The sequence below is a fragment of the Colius striatus genome, chromosome 2 (genome assembly GCF_028858725.1).
Source record: "Colius striatus isolate bColStr4 chromosome 2, bColStr4.1.hap1, whole genome shotgun sequence".
NCBI classification, from domain to species: domain Eukaryota; kingdom Metazoa; phylum Chordata; class Aves; order Coliiformes; family Coliidae; genus Colius; species Colius striatus.
In genome coordinates, this window is record NC_084760.1 from 108824552 (window position 1) to 108841505 (window position 16954).

The window sequence follows — 16954 nt, forward strand, 5'->3', positions numbered from 1 at the left end:
TTTCAGGTAAGATGCCCAAGCACCTGAGCTGTGCTTTTCCTCAGAGGCAGGCGGTCAATTGCGGCAGAACATTCGGCAGTTCTGTTGTCCCTCTTGGTTTTTTTTCTCCTGGGGGCATAAAAGCTGTGGGGATCCTCTTGCCAACTCCACAGATTTGCCGCTTTTTCTTCTTTTTCTGTTTTTTTCCCCCCTGGAGGGAGAGTGCTAGGGGTGGAAGAGAGGAAGGAATTTTTTAGAAAGGATGTAATACTGTGTTTTGTAGAGTGCAATTTGTTATTGCACTAGCAATAAAGAGAAAAACAATGTTTGTGTATTGCTGCTCCTACAGTATTTCATCATCTTCTGGGACTGATAGAGCAGCCTTTAGCAAAAAGAGTACTTTACTGCAGTTTTACTCGTGTCAATATCTGCCTTTGAGTACGTTAAATTCAGTGTGGAATAGTTAATTCAGGACCTTGACCCATACTTGCTTTTTGAAATCATTCCACCTCTTAAATTCTTATAATAAGCCAGAGGCTAGTACTTGAAACCTATTCACAGTACGCTACAACACTTTTTGAGTCAAGATTTCCCTGTTATCCTCCTCTCTAAAATGTTTTATCCTTTGGTCTGCACTTCACACACAGAATTGTTAGTACCTGTGTAGAAGGAGACAGTGTCTTATTTTAGCAGTTTCGTGACAATAACATTATTTCACTGCTCAGCAAGGGTCAAAACAATGTTCTCGCTGTACTGCTTTGCTAAAAAATAGGAAGGAATGTCCATTTGCAAATCACTGGAGAGTACTTTTGCAAGAAGTTATGAAACAGCATTTCAACAGTGGACTGAAAAGGAGCTGTGGAAACATCTTAGGTAAAAGCTATAGGGAAACTAGACAACCTTGCAATTTGCTAGTAAAATCCTTACAGTTCTCCTTTTATAGGTAGGAAGAAAGGATGTAGTTGAAGCAAATAATTCGGAACAAAAAGTGAAACGGAATTTTGGAAACTGTATTATTTTTTTCATTGTTGTCTCCTGCTCCTGATAGTTATATTTGCATATTTCCAACCCCTACCATTCTATGATTCTATGATATGCCTACCAAAATACTCAGAAAAAAGACAAAACAAAGTGATGTTTCTACAGTTCATAACATGATTAATATGGTCAGAATACATGTGGTAATTTACAGTTACTTACCCTTTACATGAAGTGTTAACTTAAACCTCTCTTGAAAAGATATTTTGTTAAAGGAATTCTGATGGAAGCAGGTCTACCAGGAGTGGGCACAAATATTCTGGGTTTTGTAAGAGAAGTACGATGTGCCAACCTAGATAACAGTGAAATATCAGCAGAGGATTTAGCCATACAGAATTCTGGTGAAGAAGAGGTTGTTAACCTTGCTTTGTTTGACCTCTCTAAAATTGCTTTAGAGGGGAAAGGTCATCTTTGGTTGCTTTGAAACTAAAACTAAGACTTTTTTTTTAGCGCTTTCACAGCATGAAATGTGTTAACAGTTAAAATGGATTTTGTATAACAGTTCTGCATCCCAGTTTGAAACCAGCCTGTAGCACACAATTTGACCATTTTGTACATATATTTTTTTAAAAATCTCTAAAAGCAAAGTCACTTTTTTGTGTGTGTGTGTGTGTAACTATAGAATTCAAATCTAAAATGTGTTAAGCTGCCATCCTTTGCTTCATAATGGTCACAAGCTGCCCCAACTCCTCAAACAGAGTATAAGGGCAAAATGCATACAAATCGAATGCTTAGTGTCATATTGCTTGGCTGTTTTGTTGAGGTTTCACACACATACATAAAAATAACAGCATTTTTAGCTGATCCCAATAGATTTTTCTCTGCAGCTGCATCACTTGAAAAAGGCTTTTTGTTCCAATTCTTGAAGTCTTAAGTATTGCAAGTAATTTATTTTTTTTTTAATTCACAATTATGATTTATGTGTTGTGATGACTTTAAGGGCTTGATTGGCTACAAATGTGCTTTGAAAAAACAAGAAAATGCACCCATGAAAAACACCGGCAGTTCAAAGCCTGAATATTGAGCATACAGTTGTAAACTCACATGGCACACGGCTGGGTAGGTTTTTTTGGCAGACTCATAGTCTCAACCTGCAGTGATGCTAAAGATATTAGCAAATTAGCACTGCAAAGCTTGCCAGCATATTCGCCAGAGTCCTGCTCATGCTCTCACTGCTGTAATTAAAACTAATTATTTTCTAAAACATAGTAATACATGAATATGTGCAATAATCATTTTGTAGTGGGCAATCTGTGAAGTATTTTTAAAGCTTCTTTTCCCCTTCCTATCTTTGGTTTGCTATGCAGTGTGCCTGCTGCCTAGTGCAAGCCAGTATTGTCATTTTGCAGAGAGGCACGCTAGGCTGGTAATGACCAGATTTTTTTCTTCCTTTTAACAATGATGCTTTGCTGATTCTTAACATTTCTAACTTGGGCATACATATTTTTTTCCCTTTTTATTGTCTTGTAGGTTATCCTGTCCTGAGTGTTTTTCTTATCTCAGGTCCTTCTTTGAAAGAAGGGAGTGAGGGGGAGGAAAGAAGGGAAAGGAAGGGAAGATAATCCAGTCTTTTGCAAATGCTGTGTATATGGTTTTTCTGCTGGGAAAGAATCACCTGGTTTCTTGCTGTTGTTCTCTGGTTATTTGCATTGATTCAGTATTATGGCACCTCCTAGCATCTGCTCTGCCCAGTATTTTCTGTCTATTTATCTGAATGTTTCCTCTCGCGTCTTTCTCGAAATCCAGGAACCCAGCAGCTCTGCAGCAATAATACTATACTTAGCACTTGCATCTTCAAATAAAAAAAACCACCTTCAACTCCTCATACCCCTGGAAAGCAACTGCGTGCCATTATCAGAGAAAGGCGTTTGTGCATTTGTTATAGTCCCACCTCATTTTGGCAGGAGGGGAAGAAGTTGAGTGCTGGTTCTCCAACTGAGCGGAGTTTACAGCTTGTCATTCTGTAGCTAAAGCTCACAGTGGCTGAGCCATTCATAGCAAAGTTGGTGGGGGCAGGAATTACTTGCTGAACACCAACCTTAATACAGACGTGTCTGGGAAATTCAGCCTTTCTCTCAGATTCAGTGCTGCAGGCAAAATGTGCATCATTTTCATTTTCATTTGTCTGTTGCTAAAAGGAAGGAGCAGTAGTTAAAAAAATAGGTTGTTCTGCTGTTAAAGTGTAGTGGTTGAACATGGAGACAGTTGAAGACCACCAGCAGCAAGAAGAATGAGTTTTACTCTGTAAAGCGGTTGTTGTTGTTCTTGCACAGTGTTTGTGTTCTCCCCTCGTTCGTTCTCCTTTATTTCCTCGCTTCAACTGAAGAGGTTTCCAGGTTTCCGGACACTAGAATAACAGGACAGAGGTGGGATAACCTCTGCCGCACGTGGCACCCACAACCTTGCAGCAGGAAGCGTGTTTTTTCCTACAAAGCCAAACACAGTCAGGCTTAACTGTTTCTCCTGTTTTCAATCAGCACCTATGGGTCTTGCAGATATGATGACACCCGGTGAGTCCAAACTACCCCTTCCTCTCAAAGCAGATGGCAAAGAAGAAGGACCCCCGCAACCCGAGAGCAAGTCAAAGGTATTTACCATCTCCGCACGTGGTGTTGGTTCAGCCCGCAGAAGTCTGCTGTGTTGTCCTTCATCTTCTGGTTTTGGCCTACCCACTTCTGTTCTTTCCTGCATGCCTTTCCATTCACGTGCAATCTCTTTGTTTGTTTCTTTTGGTATTTTTTTCTTTTTTCCTTCATTGTGTGGATCTGAAAGTTACTAGTTCTTACGGCATTTTAACTTGCGGGGGCAAAGCAACCCAAGCCAAAAGTTGCGTGGGGATTCGGCTGTGCCAGGTGGGTGGGAAAGAAGGGTCTTGCCTGGTTTTAATACTTGCAGCCATTTTTCTCTGCCTTCGGTTACACCTTCCTGTTTTGGCCGCCTCAGCAACAGCAACATACTTTAATATTTTGCTTTCCTGCCTTATTTGATAAAATAAGGTGAACAGCTTGGTTTTTTTCTTTCTTTCATAAGGGGAAACCCATGCTTAGCATTCCATGTGAGCTTGAAATAAGCATGGTGGCTTAGTGACTTTAGCCAAGCATCCAGCAAACTTTCCAAATTATACTAATTAACAATGTTGTTTTAATACCTTTTGTATATATATATAAATATATTTATATATGTGTGTGTTTTCTGTATGTGTCTCTCTGTTTATATATATTTTATATATAAAAATCGGTCAGTCTGTTAAACTGGATGTATTTTTTTTGTTTTTAATAAAGTTTGCCCTGCCTTTGTCATATTATTTTTTTTTTATTCCTCTACCACAGGATAGCTACAGCTCTCAGGGTATTTCTCAGCCCCCAACCCCAGGCAACCTGCCAGTCCCTTCCCCAATGTCCCCAAGCTCTGCTAGCATCTCCTCATTTCATGGAGATGAAAGTGATAGCATTAGCAGCCCAGGCTGGCCAAAGACTCCATCAAGCCCTGTAAGTGGCTCTGGTTTTTTTGGTTTTTGTTTATTTTTTTGTAATTAATTATATTTTAATGCTTGCTTGTTTGTTTTGTAAATTCCTTTTCTTCATTATTTATCGACTAAACAGTTTTCTTTCTTTATGACACTGGGTACAAATTCTGCTCTCGGACACATGACTGTAAGTTCCACTGCGTGGCTTCAGTGGGGCCTGAGCATGCTTATCCAAGGGCAAAATTTGTTCCAAAAGTACTTTGAAATAAGAAAGAGTAAAATTGCTTGCATCATGCGAGTGTGCTGTCTGGTAATACAGCAGTTGTTGTGAAGAAAACATCCTTCCTGTAATGCATCAGCTTCCAAGCATGCCGACTGTGTTGTTAAGGACAATTCCATTTCTGTTCCTGGGCCCAAACTCCTTCACACAACTGACTTCACTCTGGTTGCTGCACTTGTCTTTGCTAGGATTATTTAGGATAAAAAAAACAAAATGGGAAATATTCTCCTCTACCGAAACTATTATCCATCAACGTTTAAATTATCGACTCAGCACCGCTAAAAAGCCGCCATATCTGTTTTTGAAAGATTTTTAATTGGCTATTTGGAACTAGACTATCAGGCCACAGTCTAAACCAAACTTGTTTCTGATTTGCTTCATTCAGTTACTTTGAAGTAACCCAGATTGTGGGTAGAAAAAAATCATCATGCATGTATATTTTTTACAAAACTATCTTTTGGATGGATAATACTTATTCATTCTCATACCAATTGTAAAGAAAAATCTGAGAGAGATGGATGGAGCTAAAGATTGATTTCATCATAGATCTCTATATATATATACACACATAGAAAATCTGTATATATATCCAGAAAAGAGAATGGAGACAAAAACTGATACAGCCTATGGAGAGCCAATGTCTACTTGGTCTTTTTTGCTTTAGGAGGAGTTTTTTTTAGCTAGAAAAATCTATAGTGTTCCTCTTTTCTTTCTTTTTACCAGAAGTAATAATGATCATGGTTTCTTTGTAGAAAAATACTGAAATATATTCTTGTGAGGAATATGAAGGATTTTTTCCAATGTTAATGTGCACTGAAATTAGCAACATTTCTTTGAGAACAACTTAATTTTCACAGAGTGATGTTTTGAACAGTATGTCCGAGGGCAAACAGAGAAAGGCCAATTGGGGGGAAAAAGATCTAACCATCAAAAAAACAGACATCTAGCGAATCCTTTGAGCAAAAGGGCAGCATGGCATGAAATGCACCACCTTTGTGTTTTGATGTTTATTTGGCAACGACTTTGAGTCTCAGAAGGCAGCTGGTGTTACTTGTTCCCACAAAGTCTCATTTCTTAACAGTATTTCTGAAAGCGTGGTACGAAAAACTCTGCTAGTTTTCTTTGTAGTAACATTTTGGGTATTGCTTGTTTGGGCGGTTTTCTGGAGGAAAGCAAGCACAGGCTGTCTAGCACATCGAATTCTTCCTCTACAAGGCTACCAAACGATACCGCGTTCCTGAGCTCATTGCATAAACTGCGTAACAAAATCCTAGAGTCATCGCGAACATATGTGGAGTTTTTTTCCTTGTAAATACGCCAAAGTATAGCATTGGAGAAAATAAATGGATAAAGTTTGTGCTTTCAGTTTTTTCTGAATGCCCTCCTGTCCAAATGCTGCAGCATCTTTAGGTTCAGTTAGCTTCTTGAAACACAGATACAGATGACCACAGTGCTTTGAAATGGTGCAAAAGTAAGTGCTGTGAATTAGCTGTTCTTTTTAACCTATGAAGGCCTTCATTGACTGGAACAGCAGCCTGACATAGACTGGAATGATTGATTGCAGACATTTCGTTACACTTGAAAACAGCCTGAATTTGTTCATTAAATCCCAAAGCTGCTTCGGTAAAAGGACATTTCTGTTATGCTAATTTTGCACGTAGCGTGCATCCCTGACAGTGGCAAAGTAGCTTTAAAATTCTTTGAAAGAGAAATTTCAAGTGTGACTGTGAACTATGCAGGGTCACCACAACATGAATAAAACAGTAGGTTACAAAAACTCCAGAAAATGCTGTTCCCTCTCCATAGGTACCCACGAACATGACAGTGACTACACCTGAATAGTACCGTGTCTCCATGGTGCTAGCTGTGGGGGATCTGCAGAGTCCTTCAGGAGGAAATCTTGACAGAGGATTCTGTCTTGCAAAAGCCTCTGCCAGAGATTGGACCTTGGCCATTTTTGCTGCCTGTGCACACTCTGTTCTGTAGTAAAATGGGTCTATGTTATCAAGTGTAATATTGGCAACTTCTTTATTGAAGTGGGGAAGTAGATGATAGATAAAGATGCTTAAAGATATGTACTGAAACAACTACCCACTTGCCTTAACGTGAAAAGGACTCCTACAGAAATTTCTGTTGCTCTGAAGGATTCTGCAGGCTCACTGTAGAAGGGTCTGTATATAATACAGTTTTAATAGGTGGTAGGTGTATTGAAAATAAATTATGGGATTTGACAGATTTAATATGGGAATTGGCTTTCACATCCACATATTTTGGTGGGTTTTTTTTAAATCACACATTCACCTATGGCCAGTCACATCATCTAGAGAAGTACTGGGCATCGAGGGCAGAGTAGGAGATACCTAAATTGGTAAAGGTATGTGCCACAGGCTTGCACTAGCATTCTTTTATCACTAAAATTGTAAAAAAACTTAACAGAAGAAAAGCTCGTGGTCTGTATTCTTCCAGCATTGCCTGGCATGTGCTCATGTTAGCTAACAGTCTTGCTAATGGGATCATTTTGTAACAAACCTTTATTTTCTGAGGGTTAGCATTTACCTATAGGCAAAGTTAGGCTTCCAGATGAACCTGCCCATGTGGAACTGAAGTTTGCTTATGTGTGGACTAGCTTGCACGCATCTGTCATTTTTATATGTTTACATTTATAAAAACAGAGAGGAGAAGAGAAAAAGATCTTTACTCTTGAGGAATAGCATTCTTCCCTCCAGTGCATTCTTCTAAAGTTAACATTTCATTTTAGAAAAAATTGCACCCATTTTACAAAGCATGACAATCTGAAAGCTCACACAGTAAGAAACGCTTCTTACCTTCTGTAAGCTGTGAAAAGTTTTCAGATTATACTGTCATTTCAGAGCCTGCTGCCACACTGCTGAAAAGCAGCATCATTTGAGATGTATAGTAGAAAAACCCGGAATGAAAAATTCTTAACTGTTTCCATTCAGCTCTGAGTCTGTTTTGAAAAAGAGAACCTTACCCTATAAAAATGACAATGTAGAACTGGTAAATCTGAACATGCTTAATCATGAATTACGATAAAAGTGAAATAGAACCCGTTGTGTTGCCTCATATGGCAGAATATAAGTATATACAATATTTGCTGGGTAAAAGCTGAAATTTCCCACCTTCATTTTTATTCCAGTTCTGTGGCATCGTAAATGTCAGATCAAAATTAATGCTGATGAGCAGAAGAGTAATTTTGGTTTTTACTGCAGTTGATAGTGGAGTAGCTCTGCTTTATTCAGCTGTTCAAGCCTGTGTGATCATATATCTGTTCTCACTACAAAATCAAATTAGTAGCAGCATGACTTGCCTACTTCCCTCTTTCCACCTACCTCCAAAAGAAATCTTTGACAAAGTGTTATTTGTTGAAAAGAGTTAAACTGATTTTCTTAAACACCTAGATTCATGGCAAGTGATGCTTTGAGTGAACCGTTTGTCAGTACAAAATCAGTCAATGCTGTCATAGCGTAACTTGCAGGATTCATGTCCAAGTACTTTCCTGCCAGACACTTAGTATTAGTAAAACAAATTCAGCCCTGACTTTGACTTTAGTAGGAGTTGTAACACAGCTGAACCTGGCTCAAGTAAATTCAGGAGTGCACCTCATTTCTAAGTAAGAGAGGTAATAATATCTGTCTGTAGGAAGAGCTACTGCAAAGAAGTTACAGTTTCAGGAGGCAAGGCAGAAAACTTTACAGGAGGCTATTTATTTAATTAATGAATATCCATTCACTGGAAAGAACAGCAATGGCTCATGGAACTGCTGGGTCACCCCCCTTGGCTTCACGTCACTTTTCTCCTGGCTCTCCTCCACTGTTGCCAAGTTTCAGCTAATGGCTGGAGGGAGATACAGAGCCTGTCATATTTTCCAGGCTAACATGGAAGATGAATGGTGGCAATGCTTTTAAAATAATTGGCAATTGGATGCTACCCCACTGCGTCTTTCCTGGTGTTGAATGCCAGTCTTCACCAGCACTACGTGGGGACGTGGACAAAGTGGGTGGTTCTGTAGCATCCATGAGGTACAGCTAGAGTCTCCTTTAGAGATGTTCAACTAGAAATAAATTCCTGTTTACATCAGAATAGTGCTATCTCCTGTTCAAAGGAAGGAAAAGGCAAAGGAGGGAGTGATTGACTAGATGAGTTTAAATAAGTGTCTACTGCAATCAGCAATGAAGTTTAGGATTTTACTATAGAGATATAAAGGATATGTTTCCCTTCATATATTTGGCTCCTTTCCCAAAGCTTTATATCAATCTTTTTCTCTCGTTTGTAATTCTAAACCTCTCCCATCTTCCTCTGCTGGGCAAATTGCCTTCTGCAAGGAGGGTCTTCCTGCAGGAGGCCCTCTCTGCTGTCAGGTCAGAGGCAGCTTGGGTAGGGTGTAGTTCATCCACACATGGCACAGAGTCCAGCGTACAGGTTTATATTGTAAAGAAAAGATGTGAGAAGTTATGGCTTATGTGGCAGCCTCAGTACTTTCTGCTGCCTCCACATTGAAAAGAAAAAGGCTGCAAGATAGCGTTACCTATAAAGCCCAAATAGCAGAAGGAAAGCAGATTCACTCCTGCATTTCTGCCACGCGACAAGGAATTCTGCTCTTTCCACCTCCCACGCTTTTCGTGATAGTGGCTCTGCACTGATTGCTGTGCATCCCGGTTTCCCCCAGGTCATAATACAGACAAGGCAGGACACATGAGATGGCTGTCTTCTGTCCTCTTTCAAGGGAGAAGAGTAGTAGCTAGCCACTCATAAGGGTTATTGGCTCGAGCAGCTAATTGGCAGTTCACAAAGAGTATTGCCACCAGTCTCCTTGTACTTTAGGCACTCTTTCTCATCTTGCTTTTTGGCCAGTAATGTTTTGAAGATAACCATTTGCGAATGTCTGAAGGGAATATTACATTTTCAGTGTACTAGTTTGCCATGATTCATGCTTTAGGCTCCTTCTGTGCAATTCCTGTTCTGTAAAAATGTTTGGTTTTTATAACCCCATTTTGGGGCCAAAGAGGAGAGGATTGATTCCATTTGGTTTTAGGATTATGTAAACTTGTGTGGGACAAACTTAGTTTCAATCTTACCCAAACAATTGCTTGCAAAGCACATCAAGATAAGTGCATGAGAAGCACTATATGAGAGCTACCTCAAAATGATGTGAGGCAACAATCAGAAACTTGCCTTCTGGGATCCAAAGTTCATATCAGTGAAAGAAATGTGAAAATGGGGAGTTTGGGCCCTGTGTTTAAAAAGCTGAATTTTCTGTATATGAACAGAATGTACTGTTTGTGCCTGAACTAGTAGCCTTCATTCCTGACTGTTGTGTGATAGCTTTAGTTTGTTTGACATCTTCTCTTTTTCAATGTTGTGAGTTTCTTACTTTCTTTTCCCTCCCCCTCCCACCCTTCCCCCAACTCTTTTTTTTCTTCTTATGATTTAGAAATCAAGTTCCTCTACCACAACTGGAGAGAAGATCACTAAAGTCTATGAGCTAGGAAACGAGCCGGAGCGCAAGATGTGGGTAGATCGGTACCTCACGTTCATGGAGGAGAGAGGCACCCCTGTGGCCAGTTTGCCAGCTGTGGGCAAGAAGCCCCTGGACCTGTTCAGGCTCTACGTCTGCGTCAAAGAGATTGGAGGTTTAGCACAGGTGAGAAAAAGTGCTTGAAAGCGAACCTTTTGAAAAGGTGATATCATTTTTTCTAGAGTATTTCCTGCTGCTTGCACCGTTACGTTTTCAACCCTGACAACATTGTTGAAGAACGTAGTGTTTCATGCTTTCATATTGTCTGGAGCCGATTTTAGGCTGCACAATTGCCCTAAAACTCCTCAGAGTTTGAATCAAAATTGACCATTGCTAGAGACAGATTAAATTGTTGCCTGTTCAGAGGAATCCCATGATGCAACTAAGGGAAGAGGAAAAGGCCATTGGATCACATTTACTAGGAAGAAACAGATGATAGAGCTGAAAGGAATGGGAGAATTCAAAATCTGCCCTTCTCAGGAAGGGATAGTACTTGTAAAACAAATCAATTAATCTCTTTGGACAAGCGACAGATACAGTGTTGAAACACAACCCTTTGTCCCAGGCCTCTCATCTCTTAGTGTCTCTGTATGGTACATTCGTTTCTTAGACACAGACTGTGCTTTCCCCGTGTTTGGAAAATGCTTACAGGCTATTTTTGGTTACAAGGATTACAAGGAAGAGGTGAATTGCTTAATTGAGATAAAAGAAAATGAAAGCAGGAAGAGCTGAGAATAAAAAAGTAGAAGCTTTGGTTTGTGTTCTCAACAGTTAACTGGAAGTGTTGCAAAGAGATGCTTGGAATTTGCTTGTGAGTTCTGTAAGGCAGACCACCACGAGGCAAGGCTAAGTGTTTCATTGTCTAGCACCAGCAAAAGGGAAAGCAGGTGAAAACAGTGTTTCCAGCCCTAGATTTGGTATTAGAAGTCACCTGTGTTTGCCTGATGCTTTTACACAGTATCTCTTACATCTGGGGAATCACTCCATCTAGGTGCTAGAAGCTCCTGTGAAATGCCTGAGACACATTTTCTGTGGATTTAAGAACATTTCTGGATGTTCAGTGCTTTGTGAGATGAGATCTTAAACATAGCTATGTAGATAATATATGTATATGCAATATTTAATATAAAATAGATAATATTTAAATAGGTAAAATTTTACAGTAATTACAAAATTTGAACTCAAAAACATGGCAAATGAGATCCTCTGTAAGAGAGCACATTTTAATAACCTACATGTCAGTTCAAGAAGAAATGTCCAACATCAATTACTACCATTTTCAATGCTGTTTTTAATAGTACACCTCACAACATAGGGTTTGACTACTAAATTAGATCACTGGCACTTCCAAGTCCTGAGAATTTAGCTATTCATGTTATTAAAGGAAGGCAGAGAAACCTAATGTAGTTCACCTTGCCAGCTGTTAAATGCTGTGTATGGGTAAGAGATGTTATCCTGACATTTTTAGTGATCAGCTCGCACCCCCCAGCATCATAAAGATTTGATTACTTTTAGCTCAGAAACTTTATTACAGGTAAATCATGCAGCTGCTCTGCCTCATACAGCATGATTGTGACCATGCTATGACTCTCAGCATAAAAAATTAAGCAGAATGGGGATCGGATGGGATGTCCTAGAGAGTCATTCATGTTTGCTTACTATGGAAATTTATTATATTTTGGGACATTCAGTGTTGATTTGCAGTGACAGACATTATGCATTGCCAAAGAATAGATGCTGTTCAACTTAGACTGATTTTTGAGAGAGCTTGAGTTAGAACTGTGTGGGCTTTCATACTGGTTAAAATTGACACTTAAAATAAAGATTCATGGTTTTTCTGGTGTGCCCACATGAATGATCACCACGTTGATCTGTTTGGGGCTACTGAGAAATGCAGAGCTTTGCCTGCTGGGGTTTATTTGAATGCATCTGTGTGTTACTCTCCTAAAAAGGTGTTGCTCCAACTGCTGCATTTACATCTCATGACTCTGCCTGGAGAGTCACAGGGAGCAGAGCTATGCAGCAACGGTGCATACTCTCTGAATAGCAGTAGTTGATGGGGTCCCAACATGAGCAGACCAGCTGTTAGCATCTCCTTTTAAATGCCAATATATTGGGCATTTAGGCATGAACACTTCTGTTTGCATTAGGCGATATGTTCACTGCGCACCACTTAGCTGTAAGTCAGTAGGCACAAAGGGGCTATGTAACTGGATTTCAGGCCTCAAAAGGGTTCTTGCAGGATATACCAGAGCAATAGCCATGCCAGCCTGCTTGCTATTAATGCTGTCCTCGAAAGATGTTCTGCTGACTGACAGCAGTTATGATGTTATTAAATACTGAGAGAAATGTCAGAAATGTTTCTTTTGCTGGCACCTAGGTTTCAGAATGGTATGGCTGATGATAACCTTTGTAGCTATACAAGTTAAGTTAGATCATTAAAATCTCAGGCCTCAGGGCAAATGGCAGTCAACATGATGCAAGAATCAGGATTCTTCCCCCAAAAAAGCTGAGATGCTCAGGCCTCAAAAGTCTGTTTATTTCAGAGCTGCCTCCCGTCCTTGGATCATACCTAGCAATTGCACAACCGGCTGAAAGAACTTTCAGGCATTGGGTATTACAGAAAAAATACTGGCAACTATGAGTAGTACAGCGGAGTGAGCCAGGGGCATCATCCAGGATGACAAATGAACTTTGCTGTTATTGCAGATCAGCTCTGTTTGAGGAACTCATGAACAGAGTCTTTCAATATTCTCAGCTTTACACTGCAAACAAGGCACGCGGCAGAGTTGTGCAGTGAACGCTGTAATACAGAGTATTGCTGGACTAGCCCCGTGTGTTTGAAGTCTCCCTTAATTAATTAAGGGGCCTCACTTCACTCTGCCTGTCATCTAGCCAAAGGATCATTGATCTGTCCCTGCAAGACACCCTAAAGTGAAAGGACTTAAAGCAGGAGTTACAGGCTGAACTGTTTCAGACAGCTGGTGGCTATTTTGGAGAAAAAAATCTTTTTCATATCGATGCTCAAACACTGAAATGGCAGAATAACACTGTTATTGCTTTCTAGATTAGTTTTTAGAAGCTGCTTTTTTATTAGAATAGGGTGGGTGCCGGGTGGGTGTGGGAGAGTGGGAGAATGAGCATGAATTTGCTTGGAGATGGATTGCTAACTGAGGAGCATAGGCCCTGGAAGAGCGCAAGGCGTTTAAAAGATGCACTGTGCAGAAGACTCTCCACAAGCAGTGCTTTTTATGTAGCAATCAGCAGGTTCCTTAATGGGTTTATGACTGTAAATGCTATCTGAGCATTGCTGCACGTGGGAGTAATGAGCATTAGTTAAAAGAGGAAAATTTTAAAAGTAAACGACGATATCAGGTGCACTTTTTGGGTGTTTTTTTTGTTTTGTTTGGGTTTTTTTGTCTCCTGACTTAAACAAACCACTTTGCTGCAAGCCAATGTTTCTGCCATTTATTTCGCTAGGTTAATAAAAACAAGAAGTGGCGTGAGCTGGCAACCACCTTGAACGTTGGCACTTCAAGCAGCGCAGCTAGCTCCCTGAAAAAACAATACATTCAGTACCTTTTTGCCTTCGAGTGCAAGATCGAGCGAGGGGAGGAGCCCCCTCCAGAAGTCTTCAGCACTGGAGATACTAAGAAACAACCTAAGATTCAGCCGCCATCTCCTGGTAAGTCAAAAAAACTGCAGCCTCTTACACAACCATTTTTTGAATGCTAAAGATACCTGGTTGCAGTTTATATGTTTGGAAACGTGTCTTGCTAATGCTGGACAAATGACAAGAGTAAATATGTTGTTGGCATCTTGTTTTCAACCTTGGAAGTAGCACCTGAGTCAAGTCAAGATTTAACTCTGAAGGGCCATCCGCAGCCACGTGTCTAGTTTGTCATTGCTTACTCTAATGTATAAAAGTGTGTGCTCCAGTGTACCCTTAATACTCAGAGTTCATTCCATGGAGAATGGCATTGTGCACAGCTGCACTTGTGCTGTAAGATAGGACACAACCAGTACCAAAAAGAGCATCCATTTGTCTAGAGATCAGATTCTGATGCTTGCACTTTTCTTGCTATGGCTCGCAAACCTCATTTTCAACACAGCTGTTGGTCAGCAAAGCTTCAGTTGCAGTCAGGATAGCAGATACTGGACTGATCAGTGTTTCTCAAACAGTTGCTCTGTTACAGCTCACGTTGAATGTGTGGCACATGGAGAGAGCTGAGAGTACGGTGTAGCCCTACTGCCAGACCTCATAGTTCGGAGGCACACCCTCTGTTCTTTTGCTGCTAATCCTGCATGTAGGATGAATCGTTAGCATCACTGTCTTTTATTCTCTCATTTGAAAAATTGGAACTGGTAATTGCTTTAATTTGAGTGTTCTTTTTGCATGTACGATGTGATACTTGAAATCACACTGTTTTCTTTCTACATTCCTCGAACTTAAGACTAGCAAGATTTGATGATTGATGTTCAAGGCAACAGTCTTATGTAGAAACACTTGAAGTAAGTACATAAGAAGAGGCATAGTCCTAATCTATGATGTTGACTTCTGGACTACTCATGGAAGAGGAAACAAATCTCATGATTTGGTGGTTATTAGGCTTTTCTGACCAACAGAATAATTTGACAAAATTTGTGAACTGTCTTCACAATTACCATTAGGCAGACAACCTTCTGTTATTGCCAAGAGTATGATTCCTGGAATGTTTACAACAGTTTCCCGCATGAGAAATCAGTTTTAGGAAAGTGTTAAAATAACTTAATTTCTGGATGAAAATGGGAAGTGACGAGTCAGAGACCCAGCAAGCTGTACAGGCAGTTTGCAGGCTGCATGGCTCTGGTGTCCTATTGTGGATACTAGAAAATGGCAAAGACCTTTATAATCATATAATACAGTTCTGGCCTTTACAGGCTTATTTCTTATGATAGTGCTTTGTCAGTACAGAAGAAAGATAATGGCAACAAGGCTTAATTCTTTCTCAGCTTGACCTACTCGGTTTCAGGATTTGGGGGAGTGTTTAGTTAAAATCTTCCTAGGTTAAAATAGTCTTCCATATGTAATAAATTAAATATTTCCTTTACCCTGTTAACATCTAGGGTTATCAGGTACCCCAATGCTGATTATTTGATAGAGAGGATTACTAGGTTGCTTTGTAACACAAGTTTAGATGATGTGGAAAGACACTTGGTTCTAGAACTGAAGCCTATAGTCCAAATGTTTATCTGTCTGAGCACAGACTGTACGGAACGTGCACCACTGCAAAAAAGTGAAAGGTGTTTGACGTGTCTGTCATCCTGAGAAGGCTGGTAAGGGGAGCTGAAAGTGTTAGAATTGTTAAGGAGGGTGAATAGGAAATTCATCTGTTTCTAAAACTAGACAGTAGTACTAAAAATGAAAGCATGTTTTGCTTTGTTCTTTCCTCCCTTACCACTCTCTCTCCAACACTGCTCTCAGTAGTTGGTTCGGGGATGATCACTGTAAATTGGCTGAATTTTGAGTTGAAGAATCATTATTTAAACACGTGAAGGAATAGAAATGTCAGACGGATGACTTTTACAGGGTCTTTTTGCATCATGTTGCTACAGATTAAAATGGCAAAGCCCAAGTTTAAATTTATCATAACATCCAAGCAAGCTGTCTGTGACTAGAACTGAAACTATTTTTCTAAAATAAAAACACAGCAGGACATAGAGTCGACAAGAGGGGGAAGCAAGCAAAGATCTCAAGGTTTGTTTTGTTGGTGAGAAAAGAGCTCGTGTCACTGAATGGGACTGCGCTTCTGTATGGAGAAAGGCTTTCCCAGTGTGTATCAGCTTTAGTACATGAAATCCCGCTGAGGTATAGATGCTGCAGAGAGCACAGGCCTGTTTTCTTTAATAGTCAGCTTTTTTCTTTGCTCTTTTTCCTTTAGTATATACCAGCATTAACATTTTAACTGCACAATAGAAGTGGAGTTGTAGATGTACTTTAGATAATCTGTTACTCTTTGGCATTCAGAGGGACCGGGAGCCAAATACAACAAGAAACAGTAGCCTCCAAAGCCTGCTTTAACTGTTAGCCTCTGTTGTGCGGTTAGCTCAATGTAGGCAGAGCCGCTTTGAAGCCAAATCTATTTGCAGAGAACTGGATACAGTATGAAGTTAATTCTGATAAAAAGGCGGGGGGACTATTCTCAGGTTGGATGATGTTGGTTTTCATCCAATTCTAATGCTATAAAATCAGAGTCTTGAGAGTTTAAAAATCAACTGATCTTCATGTAACTTTTAAAACAAGACATTTCTGTTGCTCATAAGAATACATAGGAACTGGCAGCCCCCTTACTACAGAGAAGAGTTCAGCTCCTGTGTAGTTGTAGATGTTACACAAGGTGGGAGCAGGCTGAAGCACAGGTTAAAGAAAATCTTCTAGATGTTTTGCGTCCAATGGGTGATGCTGTGACTGCCTCAAGAGCAACTTTTAGAATGCAACAATAGAGGGAATGCTAGGAAACACGGGGCAACAGCCACAGCAAGGAGATTTCTACAGAAGAACCTGGTCGAGGGAAGGATGTGGCGTGTGAGTCATATTTATGAGACTGCGAGGAAGTGGATCCATGTGTTAGTCTCTTTGCTTGTAGCACTGTATTTGGGATTAGTGCTATGTGCT

The 16954-nt window shown here is 40.1% G+C and overlaps 1 protein-coding gene across 3 annotated transcripts in view; it reads left to right on the top strand.

The window, feature by feature from the left end:
• Positions 1 to 16954, top strand: part of ARID1B (AT-rich interaction domain 1B) — a 333941-nt gene that overhangs the window by 295308 nt on the left and 21679 nt on the right. For 2 of the 3 annotated variants that reach the window (XM_061989024.1, XM_061989022.1), the window contains exons 11-14: positions 3495 to 3604; positions 4347 to 4505; positions 10216 to 10425; positions 13780 to 13984. In XM_061989024.1, the coding sequence (XP_061845008.1) occupies positions 3495 to 3604; positions 4347 to 4505; positions 10216 to 10425; positions 13780 to 13984 (684 nt within the window). The remainder of the gene's footprint in view (positions 1 to 3494; positions 3605 to 4346; positions 4506 to 10215; positions 10426 to 13779; positions 13985 to 16954) is intronic. The other variant, XM_061989023.1, reaches the window with a different exon arrangement.